Raw genomic sequence first — 15609 nt, forward strand, 5'->3', positions numbered from 1 at the left:
AGTCTTACGCAACACTTTAGAAACTGCTACTTCTATTTTTGTACATTGTACCAAACATCTGAGACTTCTGCTTCAAAAGGATATTTCCTTTTACTTTATTTTTGGGGTGGGGGGGTCCTCTCTCTCCATGGTGCTGTTTTGGATAAGGGAAAAACTGACCTAACATATGTAAGTATGTACACAACCATATGGAGATTTCTTTTATAATTTAATTTTACATTTTAGAAATAATAATCTGAGAATCTTAGGGCCCCCTCTCATTATTGGTGGGGTCCCAGCTGTATCATCAGCAGAAATCACCAAATTATCACCTATCCTGTGGAGAAAATCACTAAAAACCCATGTGCGCACTAGAAACTGACTTTTTCTTAAGGAAAAACCGGACCCGCTGAAAGAATCCCACACCTGCGGTAAAAAAAACGCACCAAAACCGCAACGAAATCCGAATGCGATTTTGCAGCGATTTCGGTGTGGAATTTCTGCGTTTTTTCCCTGCGGGCTTTTACCAATAATTAATGGCAAAACCGCAGGGACCTGCACAAAAGAAATGACATGCACATTAATTCCGCAGCGGAAAATCCGCGCGTAAACCCGCAGGTATAAAAAAACGCAGTTTACGCACAGCATTTTTTTTATACCCATAGGTTTTGCTGGGGAATGACTGCAGAAATGTTAGACACATTTTCTGTAGCAAATCTGCGGCAAATCCGCGGTAAAATCCGCAGCGTGCCCACATGGCCAAAGACAGTAAAGGTTTATTTAATGGTTAAATTTTTATAAGGAATTTATAAGTAGGGTATCAAGACAAAAACAGACAAAAACCGAAGCAATCAACGAAAACCGAGGCAAATTTTTAGTGAAAAAAAATCAACGAAAACCGAAACCAACGATAACCGAGATCAATTAAAACCAAGGTACCACTGTATTAGAAAACATTTTAGAGAATTGCTATTTTTTTATCCAAACATTAAAAGTGTGTTCTGTTCACAAAATTTTGGTATGTGCAGTGAAAGCTCAAATCACCTGTTGGCAGAGAAGGTAAATGAAAACCTTCATGGACAGGGTGAGTCCCATCAGAAGTCAGCTCTGTTATCTGAGGAACTGAGGTGAGCGGCTGTCGGTTCCTTTTCTTCTGATTGAAAATAGGCACAGGAAGACAAGCTGCGGAAGAACGACAAAAATTGTAAGGATGTATTATCCAGAAATAAAACCTTCATCCATGTGCCATCCTTGTATCTGTTTTTTACAGCCATATGACAGCCGCATTGCATCTATTTTTTATACAGCAACAGTTTAACTCCTGGGATAATTTTCATTCATGTTTGCGCTTTCGTTTTTTCCTCCCTTTGTTCCAAGAGTCATAGTTTTCTTATTTTCCTGTCAGCATGGCCAAATGAGGGCTTACCTTATCCAGGACAAGTTGTAGTTGGCAAAGTCCATCATTCATTTTCTATAAAATTTAAAAATTACCAAGAAAAATGATCGGTAGTTCAGAAGATAAGTACATAAGCTGTCTTCTTAACTTCCGGTCATGCACAATGACCCTAATGAAGCCGGGAAGAGCCACCCTACTTCTGAGGTGCACTAACGGGTCTGAAATGATCCACACGCATCATATTGACATCACAGATACCACAGGGCAGTGAAGAAATACCGTATTTTTCAGATTATAAGACACACTTTTTCTCCCAAAAATGTGGAAGGCAAATGGGGATGCGTCTTAAAATCCCAATATAGCTTACCGGTGGGGCTGTCTGTGCGGGTCTGTGTGCGGTCGGCCAAGTGCGTCCAGGCGACCAGGTGCCTGTCGGTGCCGGCTGCCTCTCTGTCCCGGCAGCCAGCTGCTTCTCTGGGCGGGTGGGCGGGTGACTGTGCGGACTGCGAGGGCTGTGCGGCGGGTGTCCCTGTGTTTCCGCAGTCCCAGTTTCAAATGATGGCGCCGGGAGTCAGCGCGTGTACAGATGGAGCTCTTGGATGAGAGCTCCATCTACGCACGCGCCACTCCGGGCACCATCACTTGAACCGGGACCGCGGACAGAATGGGACACTCACCGCACCGGCGGCCTGCTCCACCACTGACCCGTCACCGCCGCGGCTGCCACCACTAACCCCTCACTGCCACTACTGACCCAACGCTGCCACCACTGACCGCCACTGCCACCACGGACCCGCTGCCAGCAAATCTTCTGCCTCCTGTGACCCCGCTTCACCACCACTGTTGCCCCCCTCTGGTAAGACAACACCAGAGTATAAGTCGGCCCCCATGTTTTTTTACCTTTTTTTATCTCTAAATTTGGGGTGCGTCTTATAAAAAAAAAAATACTTTAATTAGATTTTTAGCACAAAAATATGTTTTAGCCCCAGATATTACATTTTTACATAGGAAAATGGGTAAAAATAGCACCAACATTTCTCACACAATTTTAGGCTGGCAATACCGCATATGCGGCTGTACAGTACTGCTTAGCCAGGAGGGATGGAACGATATTTGACTCTTGGAGAACAAATTTTCATACAATAGTTTGCAGACTCCATATACAGAGCCCCTTAGTACCAGAACAGCAGAAACTCCCTCAAGTGATGCCATTTTGGAAATTTCACCATATGGGAATTGATCTACGGGTGTAGTGATGATTTTGCTCCATGATTATTTCAGAAACAAGCAACAATGAATGTTGCTGAGTGAAAACTGCAAATCTGCCATTATAGTGCCCATACATTGTAGTGTACGTACATTGTGCCATACTGTGATCTTCGGGAGGAAAAATGAAATTTTTTTACGTAGTTCACCTTGTGGTATAAGTGATTAGGCGGCTTTATTCCTCGGGTCAGTACGATTATAGCAATATCAGGCTTATATCTTTTTTTAGGTTTGGCAACTAATCACACAAAAACGCTTTTTTACAAAATAAACGTTTTTGCATCACCACATTTTGAAGGCTATAGATTTTTAACATTTTTCTGCAAAGTCATGTGAGGGCTTGTTATTTGCGGGATGAGTTTAGTTTTTATTGGTACCATTTAGGACCCAGGTTTTTTTGAATTTTTTTTCTATTCTGCTTTTTGTGAAACAACATCAAGAAGAAACAGCATTTCAGGAATTATTTTTTTTTTGTTTTTTTATGCCATTCATCGGGTAATAAAAGTGATAACATAGCTTTATTCCTTGCGTCAGTATGAATATAGCAATATATTTATATAGATTTTTATGTTTTGCCGCTTTTACACCATAAAAACAATTTTCTAGAATAAAAAATTGTTTTTGCAAAGCTGAATTCTGAGAGCTTTAGCTTTTTTATTTTCCGCTGATGGAACTACTTGAATTTGACTCTAGATTGTGAGCCCCAATGGGGACTGTTGCCATTGTATGTAAAGCGCTGTGGAATTAATAGTGCTATATAAATGAATAAATATTATTATTTTGAGAGACATGATGACGTTTTCAATGGTACCATGTTTATTTATATATGACTTTCTGATTGCGTTTTATTCCACTTTTTTTTTCTCAGCTGTATGATGAAAAGACAGTTTTTGCTACTTTTTTTTATTTATTTCTTTACGGTGGTCACTGAAGGGGTTAACTAGCATGACAGTTTTATAGATCGGGTTGCTCTGGACACGGTGACACCAAATGTGTACTTTTTTGTTTTACATAAATGTTTATTGGTAGATTTTTTTGTTTTTTTATTTTGTTTTTTGGGGGGGTATTTTTTAAAAAAATGTAATAATTTTGTTTTACTTTTTTTTCCCCAACTTTTTTTTAAAGTAGTTCCTTATATGGGACATTTCTTTTTATTACTCTTACACAGAAGCATTGCAATACATTAAACCTGCCAGTTTAACACTGACACAAGAATCTTAATCCCTGCTCCTGGTTGGGAACCTGTCACCAGTTTTTTTTCCTTATGAGCTGCGGCCAGCACCAGTGAGCACTTATATACAGCATTCTACTGTATATAAGAGCCCAGGCTGCTCTGTGTAATGTAAAAAACACTTTTATTATATTCACATAGGGGGCGGACTGGTCTGATGGGTGTCTCTGCTCTTGGTCCGGCGCCTCCTCCATCTTGTGCTTTCGTCGTCCTCCTGCCCAGCCCCATGTCCATGACATGTCCTGCGTCATTGACAGACAGTAGTGATGGGCAGTACGGCTCTTTTTGGTGATCCGGTTCCCATGGCTCCGCTCACCAAAAAGAGCCAGATCTTTCAGATTGTTCTCGGCTCCTTATTAAATATGTGTTCACCCCAGGTGAACACATATTTAAGATCATAGTAACGCCGCCAAAACCCCGCCCACTCGCGGCTAAACCCCGGCCACTTACAAGTGACCAATTAGATTGAGGAGTAGGCGGAGTTTAGCCACGGGTGGGCGGAGTTTCAGCGGCGAAAAGAGCCGTTTAGAGATTCTAGTGGCTCACACTGGTAATCCGGTTCCTGTCGGTCACAGCAGGGAGCCGGATCTTTGGAGACCGACACATCACTAACAGACAGGTCTCCATTGCGTTTCTGAGCACTGGATGAGGGCAGATGAAAGTATTGTAGTGCAAATGCACGGGCGGTCTTTGACCTTTCCTCGTGCCTGCGCATTACAGTATTTTGTTCTGCCCTCAGCCGGGCAGATTAATGTGTGCCTGCGCAGGACTGCAATGGAGGCCTCTCTGTGAATGACGCAGGATGGGTCATGCTCACAGGGCTGGGCAGGAGGACGGCGGCGATTGCAAGTAGAGAGGAGGTGCCGGACCGAGAGCAGCGACACCCACGTATTGTTTACGTTATACAGAGCAGCCTGGGCTCTTATATACGGATTGGGACTAAGAGCGGTGCACGCTCGAAACGCGTACCATCTACCATACCACACATCTCCATGGGGATTTTTATGCTCAGGATGTGATTCCTGTAATTTTAATGTATATCCAATAAAGAGAAAATGTTACTATATTACTTGGACGTGGATGCTGGAAAATCTTTTCCTCTGCTTGGATTCCTCAGCCTGGCCGGCTATCTTCTGTGCACCTGTCTCTCATTCAAGTCTCCACATAGATCGGGTGAGCTGAATCTCTTTCTTTATCTGCTCTTATATACAGTATTCTGGAATGTTGTTGTACCGCCCTCGTGTCAGCGGCCGAGCCGCTCGAATCTGGAACCACGGTGGCCCGAGGGATCTCCGGACCCGGGAGGGGGTTGTGCAGACACTCGAATTTAAAAGGAGGGCTATGTACAGGGGGATTAGAAGTTCGTGACGCCATCCACGGTGCGTGGTAAGATGGAGTACCACCGCTGCTGTTGGGAGCGCCTGGTGGCGGTGGTATGGCAGCAAGGAGTTTAACCCCTCCGTGGGTAGGTGGTTTGCCCCGGGGCCTGGTGATGGTAGTGAAGAGATGCCGTTGGGGAGGAAAGGGTTTTTTACGTACTCAGTCCAAGAATACTGGCACCGACAACTTGTAAACCAGAATTCTGAGCACCGCTGCAGCAGGGAGGGAGCATGCTTTGATCCGTGCCCTTGGTGTTGCTTGTTAGCCTGTGACCTTTTCCGTGGCACTTTCTTCACTATTTGGACCCTTTAGTGTGGAACTAGTCGGGTCCCGCTCACCCGTATGACTAACAGAGTGAGCTTGTTCTCCGGGTTCACGCTTGGGATTTTCTGGACTATGTGTGGGAAAGTCCTATCCCCTCGTTGCGCTAGTACCCCGATTTTGGAGCGGGTGGAGGATGAATATTGAAGACTTCACCCTCGTTGGGTAAATTACCGGGCTGCGTGAAGCTACTTCCCGGCCTAGGGTCCACGTACCCAGTTGTGCCCTGGCCCCTGCCCGGAGATGGCTCAAGGCCGCCGGCTGCCCTCCTCGGCAGATCCGTGCCCCTTGACACGATCCCCTGTGACCGGGGTTCCAGCTCCTATCAGGCCCAGACTAACGTCTGCCACCTAGTATTTTACCAGAAGCCCAGCTCCTGACACTTCACACTTTCCTCTACCAACCCCACAAGTGGGTGGCCCTATTCCCTTCAGGCCCCCCAATGGTGTGTCTGGTGGGTGTGGTGCAGAGTGTTCCTAGGGTTTTGACTGGTTCTGCTCTTAGCAACACCGAAGGACAGGGATCCGTAACCAAGGAGGATTTGGATACCGTGCAGAAGGGCAGATTGCAAAATACCCTGTGACGACCTGATAGGCCAGGGCGTCACATTGTATATAAGAGATCACTGGTGGTGGCCACAGCTCATAAGGGAACAACTGATGACAGGTTCCCTTTAAAGGGAATCTGTCACCACTCTTTTGGCGTATAAACTGTGTCCACCACCACTGGGCTCTTATATACAGCATTCTAACATGCTGTATATAAGAGCCCAGGCCGCTGTGAGAACATAAAAAACACTTTATAATACTCACCTAACGGTCGCTCGGTTGGCCATATGGGCGTCTCCGTTGTCCAGGGGCGCCTCCCCTTTCTGCCATCTCCGTCCTCCTTTTGACTCCTGTGTGCATGACGCATCTACGTCATACACCCTCGCCGGTCCTGTGCAGGCGCACTACAATACTTTGACCTGCCCTGCTCAGGACCTGAATGCCGGCGAGTGTGGATGACTTCGGATGCGTCATGCACCGCGGCTAAAGAAGGATGACGAAGATGGCTGAAAGAGGAAGCGCCGGCAACGGAGAAAGGAGACGCCCATATGGCCAACCGAGCGATATGGCCAACCGAGCGACCGTTAGGTAAGTATTATAAAGTGTTTTTTATGTTATACCCCCGGCCTGGGCTCTTATATACAGCATGTTAGAATGCTGTATATAAGAGCCCGGTGGTGGTGGCCGCAGCTTATACGCCAAAAAAGTGGTGACAGGTTCCCTTTAACCCCTTAACGACCGCGGGCCGTAAAATTACGTCCTAAATGACATAATCTTACTGCCCGCGGTCCTCCGGCGGCAGCATGCCGCGATCGGCACACATCTCAGCTGATTTTCACAGCTGAGATGTGTGCCTGCTAGGCACGAGCAGAATCGTTATCTGCTCGTGCCGATTAACCCCTTATATGGCGCTGTCAATACATGACAGCGCCATTATAAGCGCAATCGCGGTAAAGTTTTTACTTACCGCCGAAACCGGAAGTCACGTGACGCGATCACGTGACTCCCGATAGTTGTCATGGTAGTACAGGGTCATGTGATGACTCCTGTACTACACATGAATTGGTTTCACTTTCGCTGTGCCCGGGGCACAGCAAAAGAGAAAGACAGCGTATCTGCTGTTTACAGCCTTCCAGCTGTGATCAGCAGATACTGCAGAGCGATCGGAATGCTGATCGCAATAGCCCCCTAGGGGGACTAGTAAAATAAAAAAAAAAAGTAAAAAAATAAGTTTTAAAAAATTAAAAAAAAACAAAAAAACCTAAAAGTTCAAATCACCCCCCATTCGCCCCATTGAAAATTAAAGGGTTAAAAAAATAAAAAATATACACACATTTGGTATCGCCGCGTTCAGAAACGCCCGATCTATCAAAATATAAAATCAATTAATCTGATTAGTAAACGGCGTAGCGGCAAAAAAATTCCAAACGCCAAAACGACGTTTTTTTGTCGCCACAACTTTTGCGCAAAATGCAATAAGAGGCGATCAAAACGTAGCATCTGCGCAAAAATGGTACCGTTAAAAACGTCAGCTCGAGACGCAAAAAATAAGCCGTCATTGAGCCTAAGATCCCGAAAAATGAGAACGCTACGGGTCACGGAATATGGCGTAAAACGTGCGCCACTTTTTTCGGACAAACTTCCGATTTTTTTTTAACCCCTTATATAAAAGTAAACCTATACATGTTTGGTGTCTACGAACTCGCACTGACCTGAGGCATCACACCCACATATCAGTTTTACCATATAGTGAACACAGTGAATAAAATATCTCAAAAACCATAGTGCTATCGCACTTTTTTTGCAATTTTTCAGCATTTGGAATTTTTTTGCCATTTTCTAGTACACAATATGGTAAAACTGATGGTTTCATTTAAAAGTACAGCTCGTTCCGCAAAAAATGAGCCCTCACATGACCATATTGACTGAAAAATAAAAAAGTTACGTCTCTCAGAAAAAGAATGGCGAAAAAAAAAACGGAAAGCGAAAAATCGGCCGGTCGTGAAAGGGTTAAGGCACTTGCCATAGCTGACTGACACGGAGATTTTCATGACAACCTCGGGTTGCTAAAGCAATGATTGTGGCCCCCATGGTCACATCTCGTGGGCCGATCGAGTGGTATTGGGAGCGCACTCTCGCTCCCTAAATGCTGCAATTGCTATTTAGCTTTAAGGGGGGATTAAACAGCCAGAGGCGGCGCCAGGACATCCCTACTTGTAACATCCAGAGCTTGGCTATGACTTGCGCCATAATCCTGGCAATGATCGTGTGGGCCCAGCCCCTGTACCATCGCCATGACATAAGTTTACGTCATAATATGGGAGCCCCCAGCCGACCAGCATGTACATAACGTCAAAGGTCTTGAAGGAGTTAAATGCCGCAATCAATCTGCTGTAATATTTAGGCATTGCACACAGGTGAGGATTATTTGCCCATCGCCCCTCTTCCCCCACAACACGATTGCAGGGCGCTAATGTGTTACCATGGCGACCCCAACCCCAATTCAGCGCCCAGCCTCCGCCATCTTTATACTCCTATAAAGCGCAGCCTGTGGTGCAGGTTACAGCACAAGAAATCAAATCTTCAGAGCCACGTCTCCTTGAGGGACTGAAAACCACAGCACAAGGCCGCGAATAAAAGAAATGATGGCGCCACCTCATCCCACGTGAGGGAACATTAAACTAAATGAAACCACTGAGTTCACAACCCGCGGATCTGCCATCTACTGATTAATCCCGGGCGGGGTCAGTCCGTGTCATGAGCTCGTGACTACCCCCCACGTCACGGTGACACGCGCGCCCCCCCCCACCTGGGAGGCTCCTCTTCATCTTCTCGTCACGCGACGACTTTTCCCTCTTCCCGCCAAAGCCGCGAGCACAGCTGAGGAGGGCGGGGCGTGTCCCTGCTGAGGAGGGCGGGGCGTGTCCCTGCTGAGGAGGGCGGGGCGTATACCTGCTGAGGGCAGAGGCTCCGCCCCTTTTGGGGGCCTGCGCGGGACCGAGCTCCTCCTGCGGCGCTGTGCCGGGGTCGCTGCTGTGTGCTGGCTGCAGCTGAAACACCCCTATATATGGCGCATTGCAGCAGCCGCTGTACAGAAGAGGAGGTGACTTTTATCATTAATAGCCCCATGCTATGAAGCACGAACACTTTGTGATTTTATCTATGTAGTACTTTCTTTCTGGCAGGCTCAGTATGGGGCAGTGGTGACTGGTGCTGTATGGGAGCAGCTCGGGCAGGCTCTATATGGGTAGGGGTGGCAGGCACTATAAGGGGACAGTGGGGGCAAGCACTATATGGGGTCAGGCTGTCAATGGGGGCAGCAGGTGCTGTATGGGGCCAGAGGTGGCAGGATTTGTACGGAGCAGGCACTGTATGGGGGCAGCGGAGGCAGGCACTGTATGGGGGCAGCGGAGGCAGGCACTGTATGGGGGCAGCGGAGGCAGGCACTGTATGGGGGCAGCGGAGGCAGGCACTGTATGGGGGCAGCGGAGGCAGGCGCTAGCTGGGGGCAATGATGGCAGGCACTAGATGAGGCAGTGGTGGCAGGCACTCTATGGAGGCAGTTACTGTGTGGAGGCAGGCGCCGTACAGAAGGAATGGAGGCAGGTGCTAGATGGGGCAATGGTGACAGGCACTGTACAGGAGCAGCGGAGGCAGGCACTAGATGGGGGCAATGATGGCAGGCGCTAGATGGGGCAGCAGTGGCAGGCGCAGGATGGGGGCAGTGGTGGCAGGCACTGTATGGGGGCAGCGGAGGCAGGAGCTGAATGGGGCATCTCTAGGTGATTGACAGGTATTTCCCACAGTAAGAAGCCCATCAATGACCTGCAGCGCTGGATTAATGTCTGTGGTGTGGGCAGCATGAATGAGGTGACAGGTTCGGTAATGTAGTGCCCCTGAAAGACTCAGGGCACTACAAGGAACTGCATCCTCTAGGGGATGCAAGACCTACCCCCTGGGACCTGGAGTACCAGTGCCTTTTCCACCAACACACATCTAAATCCTAGTTCTCCTCCCCACACTGGGCATAAAGGGTTAACCATGTAAGGGGATGAGTCCCTGGGTATAGCCAGCCTAGTGGGTGGGATCAGTCAGTCAGTGGCAGACTGGCAGTCAGAGGAGTTGGGAGCACACAGGAGAGGTGTGTGGACGTGCCTGAGCTGGGTCTGTGTAACGGTGACCCCGGGGGCACAGGAGAGAGGTCACCAGGACGAGTATCGAGATATCGCTGGGACCAGAGCACGAACAGGGCACAGGGCCCTAGGTCAAGTTTCAAACGGTTTGATAAATACCTGCCCGGTGACCTTCACGAAATTCATCAAACCAAATAATCCGAGGGCATCAGCAGTAAACTAGGATCGGGGTTCGGACACTTACCTCCCCGCAGGGTCCGCACTGCCCACCATACAGAGAAGGAGACTGTACCCCAAAAGGGACAGTTGGGGTTCCCAAATGCTCCACGCTATGGGGACTCAATCTAAAGAGAGTGCCGGGGACAGAGCAACCTGGGTCACTACATTGGCACTGATAGTCTTGGGACCAGAACCAGCAAGCCGAGGATCCATGTGAGTAGAGACTGTTAAAAGGTAAGCTGGTGTGGTCTCCATCATTATACACCATACATCTCCCAGGCACAGCCCTACCTGCGGAGGGCCTACCACCATAGCTGCCACTACCACCATCCCTGGGAGTACCCACGTTGAGCAGCGGCGGTTCTCCATTCTTAACCGCAACCCGTAGGTGGTGTCACGAACATTAACTTAATTATCCCTTGTAAGTACCCCCTTTTATTAAGCATCCCCAGTGCACGGGACCGGGCAACGGCCGCCTGAAGTGACATTCCCGTTTGCAACCGCCCGGGACCGAGTACCCCCTTCTCTGGGCGACACATTAGCACCTGACGCTCTCCAGCAGAGGTTTCGGTCCGCAGACTCCCCATAGTAGAGGTTACACTTTGTAGACAAATAAGAGTTCTCAGCTCTTTATTACAATAAACTAAAATATGAAACAAAATATATTTCTATGATAATGATTCTCTGATGTGATGAGCTGCTCTGCATCCGTATCCCGTGTAGAAAGGTGAAGGCTCAGCGGAGATCTTAATACAATGTATTGTATTGGCCGGTACAGAGATCTCTAATGATCTTTTTACACCTCGGTCTGCAGCAGTGACTGGGGGACTCCTCTACGTCTAGAGGAAAGAAGGACTAATCACACGCAGATTCTTTACTGTAAGAGCAGTGAGATTTTGGAACTGCCATAAAAAGTTCAGGGAGGCCTGGATGTCTTTTTTTGATAAATATATTACTTGTTATAGGCGCTAGATTCTGTGATGGGGAGTTGATCCAGGGAACAAGTCTGATTGCCATATGTGGAATCTGGAAGGAATTTTTCCCCTAATATGGGACATTTAGCATTTGCTTCATGGGGGGGGGGGTCCGTTCCTCTAGATCAACATGGTAGTGTTATAGTAAGGGTAGAATCTGTATTCTCCTAAAGTGTTGTTTCCAGGAATGCATGCTCTTCATTTTCAAACATAATTGAAGTTTCTTCTTTCCGTTTAGATATATCCACTTCCTCATTGGCCGAAGTACTAGAGAGGACAAATTCTTCATCTTGAAAAGAAAAAAAAAAAGTGATTAAGAGCTAATTACCAACAAAGTACAACAATAAAACAGCCTTAAGGGCTGTCGTTTGTGCATCATGGGCAAATCGCTGTCCGTGGCGCACAATATCGCTAGTACCCGTCACACATACTTATCTTCCAAGCGACGTCGCTGTTGCCTCTTTTCTAAGGGGGCGGTTCGTGCACCTTCACAGCGACGTCACACGGCAGGCGTCCAATAGAAGCGGAGGGGGGGGAGCAGCCGCATGAAAGACACGCCCACCTCGTTGCCGGAGGACACAGATACAGTGTTGTTCATTGTTCCTGGGGTGTCACACGTAGCGATGTGTGCTGCCTCAGGAACGACAAACAACCTGCATCTAATAGCAGCAACGACATTTGGGAAATGGATGACGTGTGAACAATCAACAATTTGGTAAGTACTTTGCATCGTTAGCGGTCGCTCGTACGTGTCACACGCAACAACGTCGCTAACAAGGCCAAATATGCGTTACGAAATCCGTGACCCCCAACGAGATCTCGTTAGCGATGCCGTTTCATGTAAGGCTGCTTTCACACTACGTTTTTTTAACATGCGTCATGAACGTTTTTTTGCTGCAAAAGCGGATCCTGTTTTTGCAAAGAAAAACGCATGTGTTATTTTACTGGATCCTGTCACTTGAAGTTTATGTGCGGGCATTGAAGTTGTGATCGGGAGTGAGGGGAACTGAACGTGATAGCTTGGAAATTTAGATGCAGCTGTGGGCAAAAGAGAGGAGAGACAGAGAGAGAGGAAAAGAGAGGAGAGGAGAGAGAGGGGAGAGACAAGAGAGGGGAGGGGAGAAGAGAGGAGAGCGAGAGGAAAGATAGAGAGGAGAGAGAGAGTGAGAGATGAAGAAGAGAGTGAGAAAAGAGGAGAGAGGAGAAGAAAGGAGAGAGGCAAAGAGAGGAGAGGAGAGAGAGGGAAAGACTGTTATCACTCCAGGCTGGTTCATGGCCAAGCAGGATCCTGTCTATCAGCATGCCAGCGTTCACATGCGTTTGTGTGCTGTTTATTCAGGATCCAGCGGCTTGCAGAATTTTCTGCCCAGCTCAAAAACGCTACAAGTAGCGTTTTTGAAAAAAGTTAAAAAACTGCAAGTCGCTGGATCCTGACTATAACGCACGCAAACACATGTGAACGCGAGTCCATTGCAAATGCATTAAAATGAAAAACGCATTTGCACTGGATCCGTTTTAGCGTTAAAAAAACGTTCAGGACGCATGTTAAAAAAAACGTAGTGTGAAAGCAGCCTAACGGGGTCTTAACCCCTATGGCCACCAGCACAGTTAGTTCTAAAACCCAAGCTGTGCTTTTCTCACCCGTCCATGCTAACAGCGCTGCAGCCAATAACGGAGGCCATTGCTGTGCCCGACCCGCTCAGTCACTGAGCTCATTGGCTACAGTGCTGTCAGCGCAACATCAGTGCTACAGACAATGCCAGACACTGGGAGCAGCGGCCAAGAACCTGCACTCGACAACGGCAAGGTGAGCTGGGCACCATTTTTGTTCTTGTTTTTTTTAATAAAATCAAACTGCAGCAGGGGGACAGCTTTTCTCCAGAGATTTTCTGATATGTACGTTATCTATGACTTGTTGTAACCGTTATTTACCAGATGTCATGTTACTTTTAATTCAAGTCGTTTAGCTAAGGTCTTAACAACGCTAACTTATTATTATTATTTATATTTTAGCATTTATCAATTAACCACGTTGACCAATGAGTTTCACTGCTGCGATACCACAAAGAGACCTACCGTTTGATTGTGAGAGTTCATTATCTTCAGTTACGCACGTGACTTGACTGTGCCATTCAGTCCATTTAACTTTGTTAATTCTGTTAATGAAAAGTCATAATATTTATAAAATATGTGTATATGGACATTCCTCAACATTGAAATTGCAACACCGAGCAAGAAAAGTCATCAGAGTGATGGAAATCACAGGATTTATAGACATGTTATGGATATGCAAATGATGAAAAACTGGAAACAAATTTTTCCAAAACATCTCTATGTATTAAAGGGATCCTGTCAGCAGGTTTTTGCTACCTCATGTGAGAGCAGCATGATGTAGGCAAAGAGGCCTTAAATTCAATGAGATATCACTTAGATTACTGGCTGCCCCTGCCCACATCAGTGTACATTTTCATAGACAGAATCTGCTAATCACAAAAGGGGGCACCAGTCAGCCTACAGCTCATGCAGAATCACTAATGATAAAGCGAAGAGGCTTAAACTAACATTTCAGGTAAACAAAATCAAACTTTGTGATAAGAAACGCAGGACTGAATCTCTGTTTTAACTCTTACAGCATGCTGTCTTCAGATTACATAGCCGAAACCTGCTGACAGAGTCCCTTAAAGTATAATCATCATTTGCAAAAATACCTGCACTTTGTTGTTTGAGGAATGTGCTGCCATGCTATATGCACTTGGGCAAATCATCAAGATCTGCTGCAGGCAACTCACTTCCCAATTGCCGAGCAATAATGTCAAAGATGTGCGCCATTAGAGAGGTTGTAGGCCACCCAGGCTGCTCACAGTAGCACAGGCAGCATGTGGCCAGGCATTATCACGGTAAAAAATGACTACTGGGACACATTCACGTTTCCTCGTGAAGGCCACTTCATAGCACTGCGAACATAGTCCCTTGACCAATGTCTTGCTATTATTGCATCTAAAACCTAGGCAGGATTTATACCTGAAGTGGATCACCTCAATTCCAGTCTCCATTAAAGTCTTCCTCTGCACCATGATAGCCTCTGATAGCGATGGTGTGAGGTCAGTAGAACACCTATAGCTGAACATGTACCTCGTTGCCCAATGTCGAGCAAATACCTTCTGATGTAGACACCTTCTGACACCTTAACCTTGTTACGTGTCATCTAATTTCTTTTTCACCACAGAATGTATCACTATTCACCTTCTAATCTGATTAGACCATATGGGCTTTCACAAAAGGACACCTAAGGCTGCTTTCACACATCAGTTTTTTGGCATCAGGCACGATCCGGCGAAAAACTGATGCGACGGATCCGGCGAAAAAACGGATCAGTTGCATCAGTTTTTTTCATCAGTTCCTTCAGTTTTTTGATAGATCTGGTGTGATACTGAGCATGCTCAGTTCAAAAAAAACGGATCCAGCAGCTGGATCCGTTTTTTGCCAGATCCGGCGTCCATAGGCTTCCATTAATAAACACGTCGTACGGCGACGGATCCGGCGCGATCCGTTTTTTTTACCGGACACAAAAATGTTCACTTCAACGTTTCATCCGGCCGCCGGACAAGTACATTTTGCCAGATCCGGCAAAAAACGGATGAAACGCAAGGCCATCTGGCACAAACCGGCGCTAATGAAAGTCTATGGGGGAAAAAACGGATCCAGCGGCAACAGACGTCAGATCCGTTTTTTCATGTTTTTGCCGGATTGTGTCTGATGGAAAAAAACTGATGTGTGAAAGCAGCCTAACCAGTCCTACTCCTGGGATTATGGTGTGCACGTGGCATATTTTATAATAGCTCTCTGATCTTCATTCTAGATAAACTAAAGCCTGCTTTACACGCTACAATATATCTTACAATGTGTCGGCGGGGTCACGTAAGTGACGCACATCCGGCATTGTAAGGTACATTGTAGTGTGTGACAAGTACTTGCGATTGCGATTGAATGGTAAAACGTGCATCGCATACACATCGTACCTTTCTCTAGAATTGCACGTCAGATTGTTCATCGTACCCGGGGTAGCACACATTGCAGTGTGTGACACCCCGGGAACGATGAACAGATCTTACCTGCGTCCTGCGGCTCCCGGCCCACAATGCGGAAGGAAGGAGGTGGGGGG

At 46.9% G+C, this 15609-nt stretch overlaps 2 protein-coding genes across 4 annotated transcripts in view; both read right to left on the reverse strand.

The window, feature by feature from the left end:
- The window catches only part of SPATA22 (spermatogenesis associated 22), a 53498-nt gene extending 44472 nt beyond the window's left edge, over positions 1 to 9026 (reverse strand). The window contains exons 1-2 of the mRNA XM_075333141.1: positions 8931 to 9026; positions 1024 to 1161 (exon numbers count right to left, since the gene is read on the reverse strand). Of these exons, the coding sequence (XP_075189256.1) occupies positions 1024 to 1161; positions 8931 to 8949 (157 nt within the window). The 5' untranslated portion in view covers positions 8950 to 9026. The remainder of the gene's footprint in view (positions 1 to 1023; positions 1162 to 8930) is intronic.
- Positions 9027 to 11100: 2074 nt separating this feature from the next.
- The window catches only part of LOC142283673 (transient receptor potential cation channel subfamily V member 3-like), a 95428-nt gene continuing 90919 nt past the window's right edge, over positions 11101 to 15609 (reverse strand). For all 3 annotated transcript variants that reach the window (XM_075333142.1, XM_075333144.1, XM_075333143.1), the window contains 2 exons: positions 13524 to 13603; positions 11101 to 11736 (listed from right to left, as the gene is read on the reverse strand). In XM_075333142.1, the coding sequence (XP_075189257.1) occupies positions 11615 to 11736; positions 13524 to 13603 (202 nt within the window). In that variant the 3' untranslated portion in view covers positions 11101 to 11614. The remainder of the gene's footprint in view (positions 11737 to 13523; positions 13604 to 15609) is intronic.

Source organism: Anomaloglossus baeobatrachus, chromosome 2 (genome assembly GCF_048569485.1).
Source record: "Anomaloglossus baeobatrachus isolate aAnoBae1 chromosome 2, aAnoBae1.hap1, whole genome shotgun sequence".
Classification (NCBI taxonomy): domain Eukaryota; kingdom Metazoa; phylum Chordata; class Amphibia; order Anura; family Aromobatidae; genus Anomaloglossus; species Anomaloglossus baeobatrachus.